We start from the raw sequence: 17171 nt of genomic DNA, 5'->3' as shown, positions 1-17171 counted from the left end.
GTGTCTGAGGTTTGATTTTACAGGTGCTGCACAGATCAGTACTCTATGGCTACCAAATGTTATTGATTTGCCTTTACTCGCATTCTGGTGAGTAAATCACCAATCAAGTCTCAAATCAATTAAAATGTGAAAAAGTCCTGTCTTTTCAGCTTTTTAACGTAAAAAGTGCAAATGCGGCATTTGCATATCAGACTGAGGGAATTATTTAAAAACCTTTTAAACTATATCTTTAAAAACGTTTTTACGTTTCCATATAAAAAGTATCGAAATAGTACTTTTGGATTGAGAACCTTAAAAGATGAAGAGTAAAGGGCAACCATAGACTAAATATTACAGGGACACCGCATTTTCATTTCAGGTACTCTGGTGTATCTTTGTCATATGTAGATTGGATTTAAACCAGTGTATAAAAATAAAAAATAAAAAATGCATCCTTGCATTCAGATTTAACAGGTACATCAGCGTAGTAGAGCAGTTTGTGTCTGTGAAAAGTAAAAACAATTATGAGAAACGACGAAAAAAGAAGGCGGAGAATAACGTCAGCCACATGCGTCACTATGAGTCTATTCCAATTGGTCAAAGTCTTTGTGACAACTTCCGGTATTAAAGGCCTACAAGATTTGAATCTTCCTCGCTTCCTGCCCGAGTCTTTCTCTCTCACATCAACAGAGGCGCGTTCTGAATCATAATCCCAGTAAGAATATATTTAAGTGATATAACCCATACACTATTGGAAGTTAACATAATGTAAACTAAACGAGAACACTAAAGCATTTTCATAAGTTAACTTAAGTCCGCACATGACTTTTGCAATAGCTAACAAGTTGCTAAGGGTAACGCCGACGTTCAGCTGCCCGTACGGGTCATTTAATGTTTCCTCTTTAAAGCTTGAATATGCGGTCAGCGCTGGACTTTTAATGCTAAACACTGCAATGCTGATTTTAATTTTTATTTTCACAGAGCAAAGACAACTATGAATAATGACACATCCAAATTATTTGAAAGAGTGGCCAAAAAGATGGGATGGTGTGCAGACGGAGGACTGGACACCGCAGAAGAAAAGGTTTGCTGTTTACTTTGTTTGTTTGTTAGGATCCCCATTAGCTGTACCCGTCAGCTCAGCTATTCTTCCTGTTTGTTAATTTCTTTTTCTCTTTCTTGACTTTTACTAGCTGATGAGCAAAATTGGCAAAACACGCATTTGTGCCACAAGTGGTGATCGACCTCCATCAGCCTCTCGTGTCCAGGTTTCCTCACCTGACAGTGAAGATGATCCAGATAAGGAGAACCAGTTCTCCATGGGCAACAATTACAGAACAAAATATTTGATAGAGTCCAGTGATGATGACTTTGACCAATGTGAGTGATTGTAAAATATATAAATAATGTATACGATGACACAACTCAAAATCATTTGTTTGTTTTTTGTCACTTTTTCCCCCCCCTTAGTTCTTGTGGGAAGGGCTACACCTACACCAAAAGCTAAACCTAGATCCAAAACACCATTAAGTGCTGTCAAGAAAGAAAGGTAAAAAAAAAAAAAAAGCTTAATCTGGTTTAATTTTTTCCTGTTGGTTGTCTCATAATATTTTTTTGTAATTTTCAGGTCAAAGGTTCTTGTGGTGAGCTCGGATGAAGATGTCAGTTTCGAGACATGTGAGTAGTGTTTATCTGCTGGGTGAAGTTGTGTGTATCAGTAAGCTTTCATCATAAATGTGTCATATTCACTTTGATCTTTACTGGTTTAAATTTAACGTAGATTTAGCCCTCATACTATATATCCTTGTTTTATGCATTTAAGTTCTACAACGAGTGAAAACGCCTAATGTCAAGCCGAGGAAAAAATCTGAAAGTTCGAGTGAAGACAGGTGAGTTATGAGGTCTTCCCCTCTAAAAGCATTGTCACTGTCTGAAAACCTGCGTTCATTTATTTATCCCTCCTGTTTGTTCTAAAGCCTCAAAAACTTCATAGTGCCTGACCTGTCATTTGATGACGACTTTATTGAGACAAAATCATCTATTAAAGGTAAGCTTGACTTTCTTAATCTTACCTATTTTTTTCTAGTCAAACAAAATGAAGAACTAACTGTATGTGTGAAATAGGAATGTAACAGAGGTCAGAGGTCACGGTTCAGTTCGTACCTCAGTTTTTTTTGGGGGGGGGAGTTACAGTCTGTTCCATTTTGTGTTATTTAGAACTTCCTGTGATAGATGGGTACAGCCTGTAGTGTATTAAACATTCAAATAAAAAAGAGGAAAACAAATCAAAATTATGCAGAAGATAGTAATACAAAAAACTTCCCCCGATTTGAACATGTAAAATAAATACAATTTAAACTATAAGACTAAATAAAACAAGTGCCTTTAGGATCAGTGTTCCATATATATGATATATGAATTGTGAGGTCACAGTTTTTAGCAAACAGTGGGTGCAGCAGTGTTCATGCTCAATCACCGCTCTTGTACTCTAGTGAAGAATGGACCACAGATGGGCTCATGTCTGCACAGGATGGGAATTGTAAAGGGCTTGGGCAATACACACTTAAGGCGGGTGCCCTCTACTACTGCATATGCGTGGATAAATGAATAATCTATTGTATCAATACTGAGACTTTATATATTGAATTTGAGTGTGGCAAACTTTATGTGGATGTATTTTAAGCACTGCTTCTGTTCTCACTTTGAATCTGAAGAGGGCAATAAAAAGTGCAACCAACACTTCTTTGGATTGTGTGAACTCTGCTGCCTTTGTTCTCCGTTTCAGTATAAAATGTAGTAAAGATTATCAACTTGGAAGAGAAGTTGGTTTTTTTTTTTTTGTTAAGCATTGCACTATTTTTCTTGTGTTTACTCTTTTATATTCAAAGTGTATCCCTTATTTACTTACAAAGAACAACTTCTAGGAATCCTCACCTGTACTGTCCAGTATTCAGGTGTTTATTTCTCCGTCACAATGGTTGAACTTCTGGCCAAAAGAAATTACTGAATCGATTTGAAGTTATTGAATCTTATCTAATCGAATCTTTCTAGAGAAGCCAAGAATCGTCCTTGAATCGAATTGTAACCGTGGAAAATTATACTTATGGTATCATAGTAAAAATAAAGCGTTACACCCCTACCGCACTGTGAACGTGAAGTTTACCCACACAATGTCACCTTTTTACTGTATATTACTCCTCTTCTTAGTGTGTTTTGTTGTGTCTGCTTCTTCCTCTTCATTTGTTGTTTAACAGCACTTAGTTAACGAGCTGTACTGCCACCTGAGTTTGAGTGTTGATACTTCCGTGTGTGATTGCTTTTTTTTTTCTCCATACAGAATTATTCAGTGATAACCGTTTGCATCAAACAGTGACTTCTGAACCGTGACCGTGAGGGACAAATACAGTTACAGGCCTAGTGTGATATGATGATGTGTGTTTTGCAGTGCCCAAGAAGAGCAACACTCTAGCAGCTCAGCATCCGTTGAGGAGGCCGCTGTCTCAGTGTGACTCACCGGTTTTTGTTAGTGACAGTGATGAGGATGACAACAATATTGTGGTCAAGAGCACGTGGAGGACCCGTCACTCGAAACCAAAGCCACCTCAAAAGCCTACAAAGAATAATGTTCTGCTGCTTAGTGACGAAGAAGACAGTTCCCCATCACTGCCTTTGCCTCCAGTCCCATCCCCTTTTTCACTGCCTCCTCACAGAGCTCTTACTTCACTGGCCTCTCAGAAACGCACACTTTCCGCCCCTTCTAAGTTGGAAGGGTCAGAAAGTTCTGAGGAGGAGTTCACGTCTCTACTGGAGAGGCTGAAGAGGAAAAACAAGCTCACTGGCATGCCATTCTCACCTCGGAACACCCACGGTAACAATATTGTATTTGGAACGGATCCAGCTATTGCTTTGATGCTACTTGTGAGGAAGATCATTAATATTTTGTTTTGGGTTTTTTTTTTGTTTTCTTTTTAGAATTCAATAATGAGCCGGGTCCTTCTGTAAAGGGGCTCAAAACACAAACCTCTACATCTTTAAGTCAATCACCTCTGCAAACGAAGACACCAGGAAAATCTACCATCTTGAAGCCCACAGTCAGTCAGACGGAGCCCAGGCCTGGCCCCACCAGCAGGTACATCCACCTGTTAGAAGTACTTTCTTACTTTGTTATTCATAGACTTTGTTTCTATTTCATACACAGACATTTGCTCCTTCTAGTTCACCCTGTTCTTTTCCTTAAAGGGTGGCATCGTGTAAGACTCCAGGGTGCTTTTTAACGTCCTTATCGAACCCTGGGGCCAATTATGGACGTCATTTCAAGCAGAACAAGGAAGAACTCACCGGGAAACTCTTCCAGCTGTACAATACCTCTGTGTTTGACAGTAAGGTAATGGACAAACCCTTTTTTTTTTTTTCTCTTTACATTATTTTTAGAAACATCATCTGTTTTCGAATGAATGAACACGAATATATTTTCTTTTCCTCATCATGATGTCTAGCTCCCCATCAATATGTCGGTTACTTGGAATAAGAAGATGCGTAAAACGGCAGGTTACTGTATCACAGGGCAAGAGCGAGGTGGAGGAAACCGCTACGCCCGCATTGAGCTGTCAGAGAAAGTCTGTGATTCTGCAGGTAATGTTTACTAAACCAGACTAACTACGGTTAACATCCTCTCTTATTGTAAGTACATCGTGTGTCATCAGTGTAAAGATTTCAGTTAAGATTTGATTGAAACTCTTCACGTTCTCATTATTCTGCTCACACAGATCGTCTCAGGGACACACTGGTTCATGAGATGTGCCACGCCGCCACCTGGCTGATTAATGGCGTGAGGGACGGCCACGGAAACTTCTGGAAGCTGTATGCTCGGAAATCAACGCTGGTGCATCCTGAGCTGCCTATGGTCACTCGCTGCCACAGTTACGACATCAAATACAAATTCCAGTACCAGTGCACGCGCTGCAAGAATACGTATGTGTGATCAATTAAATCATGTACAGCGTAGCATCCTTTACCTTATGCCATCACTTATCAATATGTGTTTAAATAAAAAAAAGTTACAAAGCAGTATCTCTTTATTTTCACAGGATTGGGCGACACTCCAAGTCGCTGGACGTACAGAGGTTTGTGTGCGCCCTCTGCACAGGACAACTGACTTTGCTGACACCTTCCAAACCACGTGCCCCAACGCCTTTTGCAAACTTTGTCAAAGAGAATTATGGGACTGCACGTCAGGCGCTAGCAGGACAGAGCCACGCAGATGTGATGCGCAAACTCAGTGTAGACTTTGCCTCCAAGACAAAACTCAGTCAGAGCTGAGATCATGACGCTCTTACAGCCGTGGACTGAGATAACGCAACCCCAGGAAATCTGTCCAGATCTGACATACCTCCATTTCAAAGTCGTACATTATGGAGCAGCTGTGATATTTAATATTGACTTTGTATTTTTGTTTGTTAGTTGTTAGCATGTGATTACAGAACGGGTCTGCTTTGACTGGAAAATCTGAGCCTCACCAGCAGTGTCATCCTCCTGAGAGTGTCTGTGTGTTCTTGTTGGTGTGTAGCTGTTATTCCTTGTATCCTCTATACTTGAGCTCCTTTTTGTAGTGAATTTTCATTTTAGCAGGGAAAATGTACAAAATGTTTACATTTTTAAAGGGATATTTTTTTATTTGCTTTGCTTGATATGAAATGAATAAATAAAATGAAAAGGTGCCTAATCTAATCTGCAATGAGTTCTACACCTCTGCTCAGTTCTCGAAGGATTTGTTGCTGTTGTTGGGTCACATTCCACATGGTGGATGGGATTTTGGATGTGAGACGTTAAGCTAAATCTGAGTTCATAAAAAGCTGCCATGTGCCTGATGAAGATTCTCCAGTACAGAAAGGTACATGTTTTTTTACACAAATGTTGTTGAAATGAGGTTAAACGTGATAATTTGTCTTTTTAAGTTGCCTGTGTTCAAATGACTTATTTTTTAAATATTTCTAAATAATAGTTTATAAAGTGCTTTATGTATTGGATATCTGCTGCAATTTGACCAAGCTGGAGGCCTTGCTTCGACCTGCACTTTCACCTGACCCTCTTGATGCGTCCTAAAGGAAGGGAGAGCATCTGTGGCCGCCACATTAACCTTACTAACCGTGCTCAGTAGTCAAGAGTTTAATCTTTAATTCAATCCTAGGTATCATCGCTGTTGACCTCTGATCCTTACATTCTGCCTCTCAGATTAATCAGCTCTGCTCCCTGAAAACGCTCAGACGTCGGCCTGCTCTGCACGAAGAGAGCTTGACTGACTCTGAACCTCCAGGGATCTCAGAACCATCCTGTGGTCATGTTCATATACCTTGAATGTTCTTGTTTGTAATAACGAAAAGGTTAGATGGCTGATGAGAGCAGCCTCCTCATTTAAACATTTGCATTGAAAATCTTTTATGGTGTGTTTTTATGAATCTAAGAGAGAAGAAGACTGTTAAAAAATGATGAACAAATGAAACTAATTATGAAAAACATAATGCAGGACACAATGCTTCAATATATTTATTCTATACTTTAAACACTTGTAAACGTTGTATATCTACTATTTAAAGTAACTGTATTAAACAAAACATCCAGAGGAAAAGGTACAATCAGCAGAGCGATAAATATTCAACGCAACAAGAGGGAAACACACAGTCGATCATATTATAGGAGAAAGATAAGTTAGTGGGACTTCTTGGGGAAGGTGTGGAGGTCAGAGAGGTCGGGCAGCTTCCCTGATTGATGATTGACCCTTTAGAGGCACAGGCACAAATCTACAGGTAGCACTGGAGGGAGATGACGCTCCCAAACCATCAGCATGACACAAATGGCTAACATAATATATTTCTGTGGAAAAACAGCATACAAGGGCTGAAACAGGAAACAGTGGAGTAACAAGGATAAAACAACCTACATGTGGCTGAAAGCAAACATTTGTATCCACCCAATCAATGTAATGTACTGTGTTTGTCACTGTACTGATGCAGGCACTGAGTATTACTTAACAAATAACCTACATTTCATCAGAAATATATGAATGTATTCATAAAAGTATGCAGCATTGCAAACCAGACAGAGTGTACTCTGACTGTTTTTGGCTAAGTGTATTATCATGTGATTTAAAAGACCATTTTAGATCTTAAACCATCCCTTCATTGACTCATGTTTAACTTCAATTTAAAATAAAAACATATGGCACAACCATAATAAGGAGATGATTGATGAACAGCATTACATGTAAAACCACCGCCAGCCCCCCCTCCACGTCGTGCGTCACCGTCCCTGCTGACATCCACTCACATCAGTACAGGCAGGTTTTCTTCATGATGCGCAGGAACTCCTGCTGGTTCACTTCTCCATCACCATCCCTGTCTGCCTCCTCGATCATTTCCTTCACAAACACACAAATAGAACAGGAAATGAAAGGAAGAATCTCTTGACAGCATGTGTGAGTCTTATGTTTCGATCACAATATAATGTGGTTTACCTGCAGCTCTTCATCTGTGAGGTTCTCTCCCAACTCCTTGGCTACTCTTTTCAAATTCTTGAATGAGATCCTGCCGGTCTCGTCATCATCAAAGAGGCGGAAAGCTTTCAGGATCTCCTCTTTGGAGTCCTTCTCAGCCTAAAATAAGGGTCAAGTGGGAGATTCATTTTACACAGCCGTAACAATTACAAGTCTCACCGGGATACAATGTTTCTATGCACAATTTTCTGAAGTTTGCCACAATGCAGTTTTGATTTGATTACATTTATAAACGTGATCGATAAAACGCAAAGGCCCATTTAATACAAAAAGCTAAATCAATAATGATTTTTAAACGCTAACCAACGCATAATTGAATAGTTTTATTTCTGACATTTAAAAGAATAAGATTAAGAGAATGATTATGAATATAAATAGCTTGGTCCATATATCAGTGGTTATTATTAAGAGATGGGCGATATGATGGTGTTTTAACATTCTAACAATAATATACAAACTCTGATCAAATGAATCAATGTACTGATCCATTACAAGTCGATCCTTATACTACCAGTGTAACCATTCTGCAGGAACTAGGTCAAGACAACAGAACAGTCCCATCATAAACTGAATTTGTGTGTGCACTTTAAAAGCAATACTAGCAAAGTGAAGTCAAATGGGAATTCAAAACTGAGATAATAAGTTGGAGTCAATGTTTTGGATTCTTTTTTTAAGGTAACAAACTTTGTATTAAAAGCAAATAAAGGATATTGACGAGGCAGATATGGCTAGTGTATTTAATAGATTAGGTATCTACCATTTTCTGTGTCATGACAGAGAGAAAGTCGGCAAAGGATATTTTCCCTGTGCCGTCCTTATCCACTTCACCAATCATCTTCTTGATCTCCTCTTTCTTTGGTTCAAACCCCAAAGCTCTCATTGCAACCTGGAACATTTTGAAGGAAGTAGATTTGTTAAACCCCGTTTTCTTCCATTGGACACATGTTGATTGCCGTCAGGTTTGAGCACTTTTACCTTGAGCTCCTTGACATCGATGAATCCGGACCCATCTGTGTCAAACAGCTCAAAGGCCTCCCTGATCTCCTGCTTCTGCTCCTCGGTCAGCTCTGGTTTGGGGGTCGTCTTCTTGCGAGGAGGTGGTACAGGACCCTGTAGGGATGGTCTCTTGGCAATGGTCGCCTGGTGGAGACAGAAAAAAAGCCTATACGTTTATATTTACAACAGAATCTGATGTTTGCTTTGTAAGACAAATCAGTGTTTTTGAGTAGCCAAATCACATGAAGCTCAAATGCAACACATTAACATGCATGAGCATAATTATAAGATATCCTCACTCACCATGAGATATTGTATAGAGGTTGACAAAAAGCTGCAAATTTATGAGGCAATCACTGTTTCCTCAGGCGGTGATGCCTCCCGATCATTTAGGAAGGAGAAGGAGGTGAAATGGTTTACACTTTTTTTTATTTATAAACGACTGTCTGTTGTCCCTCGACCCCGTCTATTTTAGTCCCAGAGATACCCGATAAAATACTCCAAACAATTTGAACGTTTCTACCTAATAGCGTGCATAGGTTGTGCTGCTCATCACCTGCTGTCATGGAGCCCAAATGTTTGATTTGCTCATCCTTTTTACCCGCAGACGAGCCACTGCATTAACAGTGTTACAGGAGGAGACAGACCGGCACACATGGGAGTGAAAATGAAATGCACCAGTCGGGCAAGAAGATGATTGGATGTGCCGGATCACGGGAGGCATGACACGACCATGAAACACAGCGCTGTGAAAACTCCTGGAATGAGACCATAGGATGAGACATTGAGATATGTGAGAAATTAATACATGAAAAAAGAACATTGAACGGATTACAAATCATTTACACCCTCTAGTGTCGTCCGAGGCGTCCTCTTCTAAATACATGGAAATAATTGATTTTATTATATAATAATAATAAAAATAATACTGTTAATTTCATCAGTAAATTAATTCAAAGGGACAGGGAGTAAATTGTTTATTTATATTAAATGCCTCAGATATTGCATATTTGTGCAGCCAACACAGAATCTATGCTCGGGGTCCACAGCAGAGCACGACATACAAGCAAGTCTCATCTCATATAGGCCTAAATGGCTTACTTGAACACTAGTTTCAATGTTTCTTGTCTATCTTTCTTGTTTTCCATGGCTTTTTTTTTCTTCTTTTATTTGTGCTATCATCTTTTTCTCTGTGCGATTTCTTTTTTTTCCATCACGTCTCCCTCCTTTATTTTGGTAGCTATTATTACAAATCGACTGAGAACTTTTAAGTATTTTAATTCATTAATGTGTGGCATTTTATTCTCCACTTCTTCTCTTTTGTTCCTTGACTTACTGATATGTAAAAAATAAAATAAATGCAAAAAAGTCTTAACACTTTTTGAGAGTCAATTAATTGATTTGTCACTTTCTTTCCTCTGGGCTGACACCATAGACTGTAAATATTACAGCGGACACTTGTCTAAAAAAACAACAAAAAAAACACCAGTCTAAAAAGGCTGACTTTTACGGGGCGGGGTCTAATCCCCTTTCCCTCGCCGATTGGATAATATTGTGGCGTTCTTTGACGTATTCTCCATGCTATTGGCTGTTCTCTAGCGTCACTTTATGCTGAGCGATGCCTTGACCAATCAGAGAGACTTTCTCCTCAGCTCATTGATGGTTCGTACCCAGGCTCGAAGCATTCACCGACTACAGGTAAATAACAGTGTTCTGTGTTTCTTAGGACACATTTTTCACATTTAAGTCCTGCGTATTGTATCGTTTGAAACACGTATGTTACCAATTTTCCACCTCTGAGGAAAACATCGTTTAGCCGCCTGAAAGTGCTTGTTTCTAAAGTCCTGATAGTTCACCTTCCAGTCACTTTTCACTCATTATGGCCACACGAGTTCGACCGGTGAGTTATACCGTTTTTTGGATGCAAATCTTGTAGACTACCATTTCATGCCGTCTCTCGGTGCTGCCTATTTTCTCGAAATGTCTTAATAAAATGCATACCTGCCTGCCACACAGAGTAGTAAACGGTGTGCAGTCATCGGGGGGTCAGGTTTCCTGGGCAGACACTTGGTGGAGAAGCTGTTGGAGAGAGGCTACTCGGTGTCCGTGTTTGACATCCGGCAGAGCTACGAGCTACCCGGCGTCACCTTCCACCAGGGAGACCTCTGCGACGAACAGGTGAGACTCGGATTTGTGTGTCAGACTGAATACCTGAAGAATGCATGCTTTAATGCATTCAAGCGAATTGTATCACATTATTCTGTATGTACACTGTAGGCTACTCCATCAGCTTGTTGCATTGCAGGAAAAAAAGCTGTCTGCTTTAACTTGGTGTATTTGAATCATTTTTATTTTTTTCGGATTAGACTTTTAGGGGTGTTCAGCTCCTAAAGAAATTGTGACATGTAGAGTTCCTGTTCAAGCCTCCTGCTAAACCACTCACTTCATGAAGAAGAAATACATATAAGATTTCTTTTACATCAACAATGGATGTAACAATAATTAAGTCACATGTTGAGTTTTACACCACAACATAGTTTTTAAGGGGATGAAAGATGGATAGGGTGTATTTTCAAAAGTATTCAATTTGTACAGGTATTATTATTAAGTATATGCTAATTTGTAAGCAATTCAGCGTAATGGTAATTCTTCTCATTGTTGAGCCATATCTTAATGCCAATACCATTATATATAACATTAAAGTTTTGAATGCCGGGCTTTAACATGTAACACTGCACCTCTGTGTAAAATAAGCCTACTACTCTTACTAAAGTATATTATCTGGATATTTTACTCACTCATTAAGCTCTTTTATGCAAGGATTTCATTTCAGCATTGTAAACAGTTACTCACATTTTTTTTATAGAGCTGTAATACTTCGAGTTTATTTACAGTTTGCTCACAAGCACTTTAGACTTGCTCCATGAAACATCATTAGCCTGGACCAATGGCTCTTCTGATGCAACTGTCAGTCGCTGTGAGGTGTCTGTCATGCTCTGTCCTAGGATCTCCTGCCAGCTCTGAAGGATGTGTCCTTGGTCTTCCACTGCGCCTCCCCGGCCCCTGCCAGTGATGACCGTGGGCTGTTTGAGAGGGTCAACATTCAGGGCACGCGCATCGTGATTCAGTCCTGTCTCAAGGCTGGAGTTCAGGTGAGGCTGACAAGTTTTTTTCCTCTTCATTTGTGGCTAAAATGTATTCACACATTCTCTGTCTCTACATAAACCCATGCACATACAACCACGTTCACTCTGGAATGTATGGACAGTATGTGCAAAATGAGTCGGAATACCTTGTATCAACATCGAGAGCCAGAGCAGCTTCAGCCGGCATGGGCACCGCCATATTTGTCAACTGTATCATTAAAGTAGTTTATCTGCTTGTTTTTGTTTTTCTAGAAACTAGTCCTGACAAGCAGTGCCAGTGTGGTGTTTGAAGGGACCGACATTAAGAATGGAAGAGAGGATCTGCCTTACGCCAGGAAGCCCATTGACTATTACACAGAGACCAAGATTCAGCAAGAGAAGGTAGGAGAACCGTATTCCCAACTGAAGTTAAAGAGTCTGCAGTTTTCTTTGTTGAGTTTTATTTGTTCCTTCAACAGGCATGTTTTTATTTTTTTACTCAAACCGAGGTCAGTTACAGAAGGAGGCTCAAAGTAACTCATAGTTATAATTCTGAGTTGACGTGTCTTTGTTATCCTGTCACCTATACTGCAGGTTTTAGGTCCGACCTCATTGTCACCAGTATCATACAACATTACAGACTCATCATCATCAGTAGTTCGCACGTATCTTTAGACTCTTTCCAATATTCTCCACCCGCAATCAGTCACACCTACAAGTGAGAGGAGAGGAAATGATCAGAGCACTTTTTTGCAGTATTCAGAGTTGAATCTATTTTGCTGCCTTTGTGTTTCAGTTGGTCCTTGAAGCTTGTGACCAAGAGAAAGGTTTCCTCACAGTTGCAATCCGGCCTCACGGCATCTTTGGCCCTCGGGACCCACAGCTGGTTCCTATCCTAGTGGACACGGCTCGCAGGGGGAAAATGAAGTTCATCATTGGGTAAGCAATAGGGCTTATAAGGTGGATTTGTTGCCCTGATGCCTATTTGACTTTCTACTGATAGAGATGTAAAATGAATTGCTCTTTTATCAGAAATAACCACTGTCAAGTGATTTCAATTACAACAAAGGGTGACTAGCTTAACTGCAGAAAATAAAAACAAACATATGTGCATTTAAAAATGAGACACTGATGTTTTGCCCTCCCCAGACCATAAGTGTCATGTACATGCTCACTTATGACCCCCTGATACTAGGACAGCAGCACAATCAGACACATTTTCATCATTCTTGCAGTATGAACATGCGAAATGAGCTCATTGTAGAAGACTGTCTGAAATATAACAATTTTATGAACGTGGGTCATTCATCAACACTAAAAATTCATACATTTGACCAATCAGATGAAGCCCCAGCTAGCTATGTGCTGACAACTGTGAGGCTAGCTTGAATGAGGGCTGAAGAAGGAGAGAACAGTGAGGTAAAACAGCACTTTAACTATTTCATATAATTATTCATTTAGATGGAAAGAATGAATTAGGACAAGAAGACATTTTAAACACAATGTCATCTGTATAATATTCCAAACTACAGACAAGAAAAAAATGGTAATGTTTTCACTAATATGCACACTGAATTATTTCTGATTGCATACACTATTGTCATATTGAACATAGTTATCATACACTGCAGATGTTTCTCATACCATGCAGGTATGACTAAATATAAATCCACATTTTAATAGAACATTGTGAAACAGTTTGTTAAGGGTTTTTATTAATAAGTTGTTGAACAGCTCTTAATTATTAATCACCTAAGGACCACAGACTGTTTAGATGAAGTGTCAGTGACGTCACCCGGTGGTTTCTGAAGGAATGTTTGGAAGCTGCTCAGTGATGCTTATTGGAAATGCTGACTCCATCAAACTTTTAGTCAACCTAACAACACGCAAAGAGCTGGAGCTGAGACGGCCCTTAACCCTTTTCACAAAACTCTACAATGCACACGCCCCTAATTATGCATAACTCATATCCTTCATAAAAGTTATAAATAAAAGAAGAATTCACCCCCTTACAGTGTGTGCTGATAAAGACATTTTTTCCGCCTGTGAAGAACACACTAGTACACAAGCATCCCTATTCAGAGGCTGCAGTTTGTTCTGCTGGCCTCCCTAGCATCACTGTTGCTAACTTGCTTTCTAATATCACCATGTGTATAATTTATGGTTTGAAACTTTTGTCCAAAAAACAAAAACAAAACCTAGATTCATTTTTTATTTTTGTCCAATTTTTTTTTTCAAAGCACACTTACTCCCTTGGACATCGCCCAATGCCACTAAAAATGTCAGCTTGATTGATATTAGAGTTGTGTATGAGCCAACAGTCTCTTCTACCAGTGTCCTGAATGTTGAAATATAAGGGTGTGTTGGGCGTTCTTTTAACCATTTGACTATTTTTGTTTTCTGAAGTGATGGGACCAATTTGGTTGATTTCACCTTCGTGGAGAATGTGGTTCATGGCCACATCTTGGCAGCTGAACGCCTAAGGTCGGACTCCCCTATATGTGGAAAAGTGAGTGAAAAGAAATGTTTTCAACTTTAAAAAATGTGTTTATTTGTAAATCGTAATGCAGGTCACAACAGCGTCACTAAAGTATGAAACAATAATGTGTGCTACAACTCCCATAAAAGTGAATGCAAACAAAAAAAAGTCACACTCGTCAAAGACAAAGAATCAGGTAAACAGTGTTGACTACTTTCTGTCATAGTCCTGCTCAGTCACAGTTTTAGATTTTCTATCCTTATATGCCATTAGTCTACATCAGGCATAGAATCTCATAGCTTTAAAGTCTACACCTTGACTAGTTGTCAATTCTGTGCAACCCCCACTTTATGAAATTGTTAAAAAGGATTCATCATGTTTGTCTTTGAACGCTGTACAAACTTAATTCCATTTAAGTTAGAATTACTTCAATGTTTTATCTCCCGCTTCAATTTCAGCCATACCACATCACTAACGATGAGCCAATCAAATTCTGGGACTTCATGTCGGAGGTGTTGGTGGGTCTGGGATATGCTGCTCCACGTTACCACCTCCCCTACTCTCTTGTGTACGGACTGGCCCTGCTCCTCTGGCTGCTGGCTCTGATCCTTCGACCTCTAGTTTCTTTCAAACCCACTTTTACACCGATGAGAGTGGCACTGGCTGGAACCCATCACTACTACAGCTGTGATCGTGCCAAGCAGGAGCTGGGCTACAAGCCACTCGTCAGTCTGAAGGAGGGGATAGCACGCACAGTGGAGAGCTACCCCCATCTCAGACAGGGGGCTTGATGGTAGATCAGAGGTTAAGACTGTTGAGACATGAAAGCCTGGGGATGTTTGTTCCAGGTGATCAGGTTACACTGACTGGACAATTCAAAATAAGGGAACAAACAACTTAATCTAAACCCTGAATTGTTTGGCATTTGTGTGCCTTTTGAAAACTTATGTACCATTTCCACCAGCAGATGGCAGCATAATTATACTGCATTTAATCAGCACACTACAGTCTGTTGATACAGAAGGTTGAAAGCACTTGGTTAATGGTAAAAACAAACGAATGACAACTGAAATGTACAGATCCTACACTGTAAAAACTTCAAAGATGGACTAACAATCTTCTTCCATTCTTGTTTTCACCTGTCTGCTGTACACACACTATGATGTTGCTGTTTATGTCACAATGCCTTAATACATTCCATGATATTATTAAGAAATGGTTTTGTGGACTTTTTGTTGAACATTGACCTAATCTAAATCTAAACCATTGATAGGAGAAAGTATGTTGACTATGTGGCAGATCTACTTGCCTCATAGATCTCATTGGCTGAAATCTCTCGTGCTGGTGAGGCTCTCTTCATCCAGGTTTCACGATCTCGCTGAGAGTGTTCCTGAGAATAGAGACTAGAATCTATACATTTACAATTTATAAGATACACACCTATTATGCATAAAAACTGATTTTGGTTCCCGATTTTCCCACCTGACCAAACTTTAACAGCAGCAGAACAAATGATTACAGTGATATGAAAGTGTGCGGTGCACATAAGGACATGTGGACACTGATTCAAGACTTCCTATTTAAGATGCTCAACCTTTATGACTAATGTTTTGTTTCACATACCTGAAGCCAGAGTGCATTCAGGAGGTATTCAGACCCCTTCACTTTTTAACTTTGTAGCATTAGGCAAATTATGGACACATGCTAATGTATATTTAATTTGCATAATGTAGCATTATGCTAATTATGGACACATGCTAATTTCTATATATTTAGCATAAGGCAGCATCATGCTAATTATGTATTATGTTAAAATGAAAATATAATATATTTTAATTTATATATAGCTGTAACAAGACAAAGACATATTTTAATCAGATAGAGTGAAGATATGTTTTATTGGCTAGATATTTGGGTCAGCCTAAAAGGAGTTTGTCTTGTCTTTACATTCCTCTATACTGTGCACCGATATATTCACACTAAAACATTCTTATTTATGTATTGTGATATCAGTAGATGGATCATTTTAATGTAACAGGTTGCTTTATATCTGCATGACAATATAAAAGTACAAACAACATTTAGAGTGTGCATGGCCTGTGTTTGACAGTTGAGATGTGACATTGTGAAATCAAGGTGTATTTCATCATTCAGAAAATGTAATACGGACATGTACGTGTCGCAGCCTCCCAGGGTTATTGCACAGGTATTGTTCCTGACACTAGTGACACATCAGGGCAACAGCCTGAGGACAGACACTGTTTTGTGTGTGTGAGTTGAAGTTGCTGTTAACAGATAACTCAGTAGTGCCCATCAGAGGGGACAAACAGGGAGTGTCCATGATGCAGTGAGGTTTCCTGTCTATTTCCTCGCTCTGGACAATTGTAAGTTCAGGATGGAGGGAAGGTTGATTCCAAACATACTTTATACCTTCAATCAGATACTAGAGTATCTCTGGTTGTGTTTGTACAAGTTTGGCAAACTGCTGAGATACTAATCCAAGGCCTGTCATCCAAAGAAAGAATGGGATGGGCTGTGAGATTTCATCGTGAACTACATCCCTGATCCTGTCATGAAACTGACAAACTTTCAGATGAGGAGGACTTAGTTTTTAAGGTATGTGTTTAATGTATAAATCAGCTGCTATAGTGGTTTGTCATTTGTAAGTGACACATTTTTGACATTCCATGTCTTGGTGTGGTATCAATGAGGTTGGGGTTAAGTTCGGATACTTTGCATTCCCTTTTTGATTCTGCGCCAGCAGCACCCTAATGATTCACAGTGAGAGTCAGCACCACCGGGCAAGGCCGTCTGACTGGTTTCTTGTTCAGGGGAATGAGGGAGAGGGATCTGGCATTTAATAGGCCTCAGCATTTACACTTCTTCTTAACTTAGTGAAACTGTGGCTCTCAGACTTGCTAATTTCCTGTTCCTCCTACCCACCATGATATGTTGTGAAATGTCTCCACACCCTTTTCTGATTTGAAAAGCATTTGTTAATGTATGTACAGCATGTGTGCAATTCCACAAAGACATCAGTCAG

General features: G+C 39.6%; 3 protein-coding genes across 3 annotated transcripts; 2 read left to right on the top strand and 1 right to left on the bottom strand.

Moving 5' to 3' along the window:
• The first annotated feature begins 584 nt into the window (after positions 1-584).
• Positions 585-5706, top strand: gcna (germ cell nuclear acidic peptidase). Its single transcript, XM_020650613.3, has 13 exons — positions 585-694; positions 961-1063; positions 1173-1359; positions 1450-1528; positions 1607-1656; positions 1802-1868; positions 1956-2026; positions 3425-3847; positions 3952-4108; positions 4219-4363; positions 4476-4611; positions 4746-4950; positions 5067-5706. Exons 2-13 carry the CDS (start codon positions 974-976, stop codon positions 5296-5298), a joined length of 1842 nt encoding a protein of 613 aa, XP_020506269.2. The 5' UTR covers positions 585-694; positions 961-973; the 3' UTR covers positions 5299-5706.
• Positions 5707-6506: 800 nt separating this feature from the next.
• Positions 6507-9109, bottom strand: cetn2 (centrin, EF-hand protein, 2). The gene is made up of 5 exons (XM_020650594.3): positions 8828-9109; positions 8504-8668; positions 8286-8414; positions 7490-7627; positions 6507-7393 (listed from the first exon to the last, which is right to left on the bottom strand). The coding sequence occupies exons 1-5, from the start codon at positions 8828-8830 to the stop codon at positions 7304-7306; spliced, it is 525 nt and encodes a 174-aa protein (XP_020506250.1). The 5' UTR covers positions 8831-9109; the 3' UTR covers positions 6507-7303.
• Positions 9110-10180: 1071 nt separating this feature from the next.
• On the top strand, positions 10181-15344 carry nsdhl (NAD(P) dependent steroid dehydrogenase-like). The gene is made up of 7 exons (XM_065958412.1): positions 10181-10424; positions 10541-10702; positions 11530-11676; positions 11923-12051; positions 12446-12588; positions 14056-14158; positions 14587-15344. The coding sequence occupies exons 1-7, from the start codon at positions 10404-10406 to the stop codon at positions 14917-14919; spliced, it is 1038 nt and encodes a 345-aa protein (XP_065814484.1). The 5' UTR covers positions 10181-10403; the 3' UTR covers positions 14920-15344.
• The last annotated feature ends 1827 nt before the right edge of the window (positions 15345-17171 follow it).

This window comes from Labrus bergylta, chromosome 9 (genome assembly GCF_963930695.1).
Source record: "Labrus bergylta chromosome 9, fLabBer1.1, whole genome shotgun sequence".
Lineage (NCBI taxonomy): Eukaryota > Metazoa > Chordata > Actinopteri > Labriformes > Labridae > Labrus > Labrus bergylta.
The sequence above is the reverse complement of the archived record's forward strand: the minus strand, read 5'-3'. Positions and strand labels throughout refer to the sequence as shown.

Bases quoted from the DNA above. Each gene is read 5' to 3' on its own strand.
- nsdhl (XM_065958412.1), top strand. From the start codon at position 10,404: ATGGCCACACGAGTTCGACCG. The intron at 10,703-11,529 runs GTGAGACTCGGA...GCTCTGTCCTAG, and splicing joins GAGACCTCTGCGACGAACAG to GATCTCCTGCCAGCTCTGAA. The intron at 14,159-14,586 runs GTGAGTGAAAAG...CTTCAATTTCAG, and splicing joins ACTCCCCTATATGTGGAAAA to CCATACCACATCACTAACGA.
- gcna (XM_020650613.3), top strand. From the start codon at position 974: ATGAATAATGACACATCCAAATTATTTGAAAGAGTGGCCAAAAAGATG. The intron at 1,657-1,801 runs GTGAGTAGTGTT...TATGCATTTAAG, and splicing joins AGATGTCAGTTTCGAGACAT to TTCTACAACGAGTGAAAACG. The intron at 2,027-3,424 runs GTAAGCTTGACT...TGTGTTTTGCAG, and splicing joins GACAAAATCATCTATTAAAG to TGCCCAAGAAGAGCAACACT.
- cetn2 (XM_020650594.3), bottom strand. The intron at 8,415-8,503 runs GTAAAAGTGCTC...AAAATGTTCCAG, and splicing joins TCGATGTCAAGGAGCTCAAG to GTTGCAATGAGAGCTTTGGG. The intron at 7,628-8,285 runs GTAGATACCTAA...CCCTTATTTTAG, and splicing joins CTGTCATGACACAGAAAATG to GCTGAGAAGGACTCCAAAGA.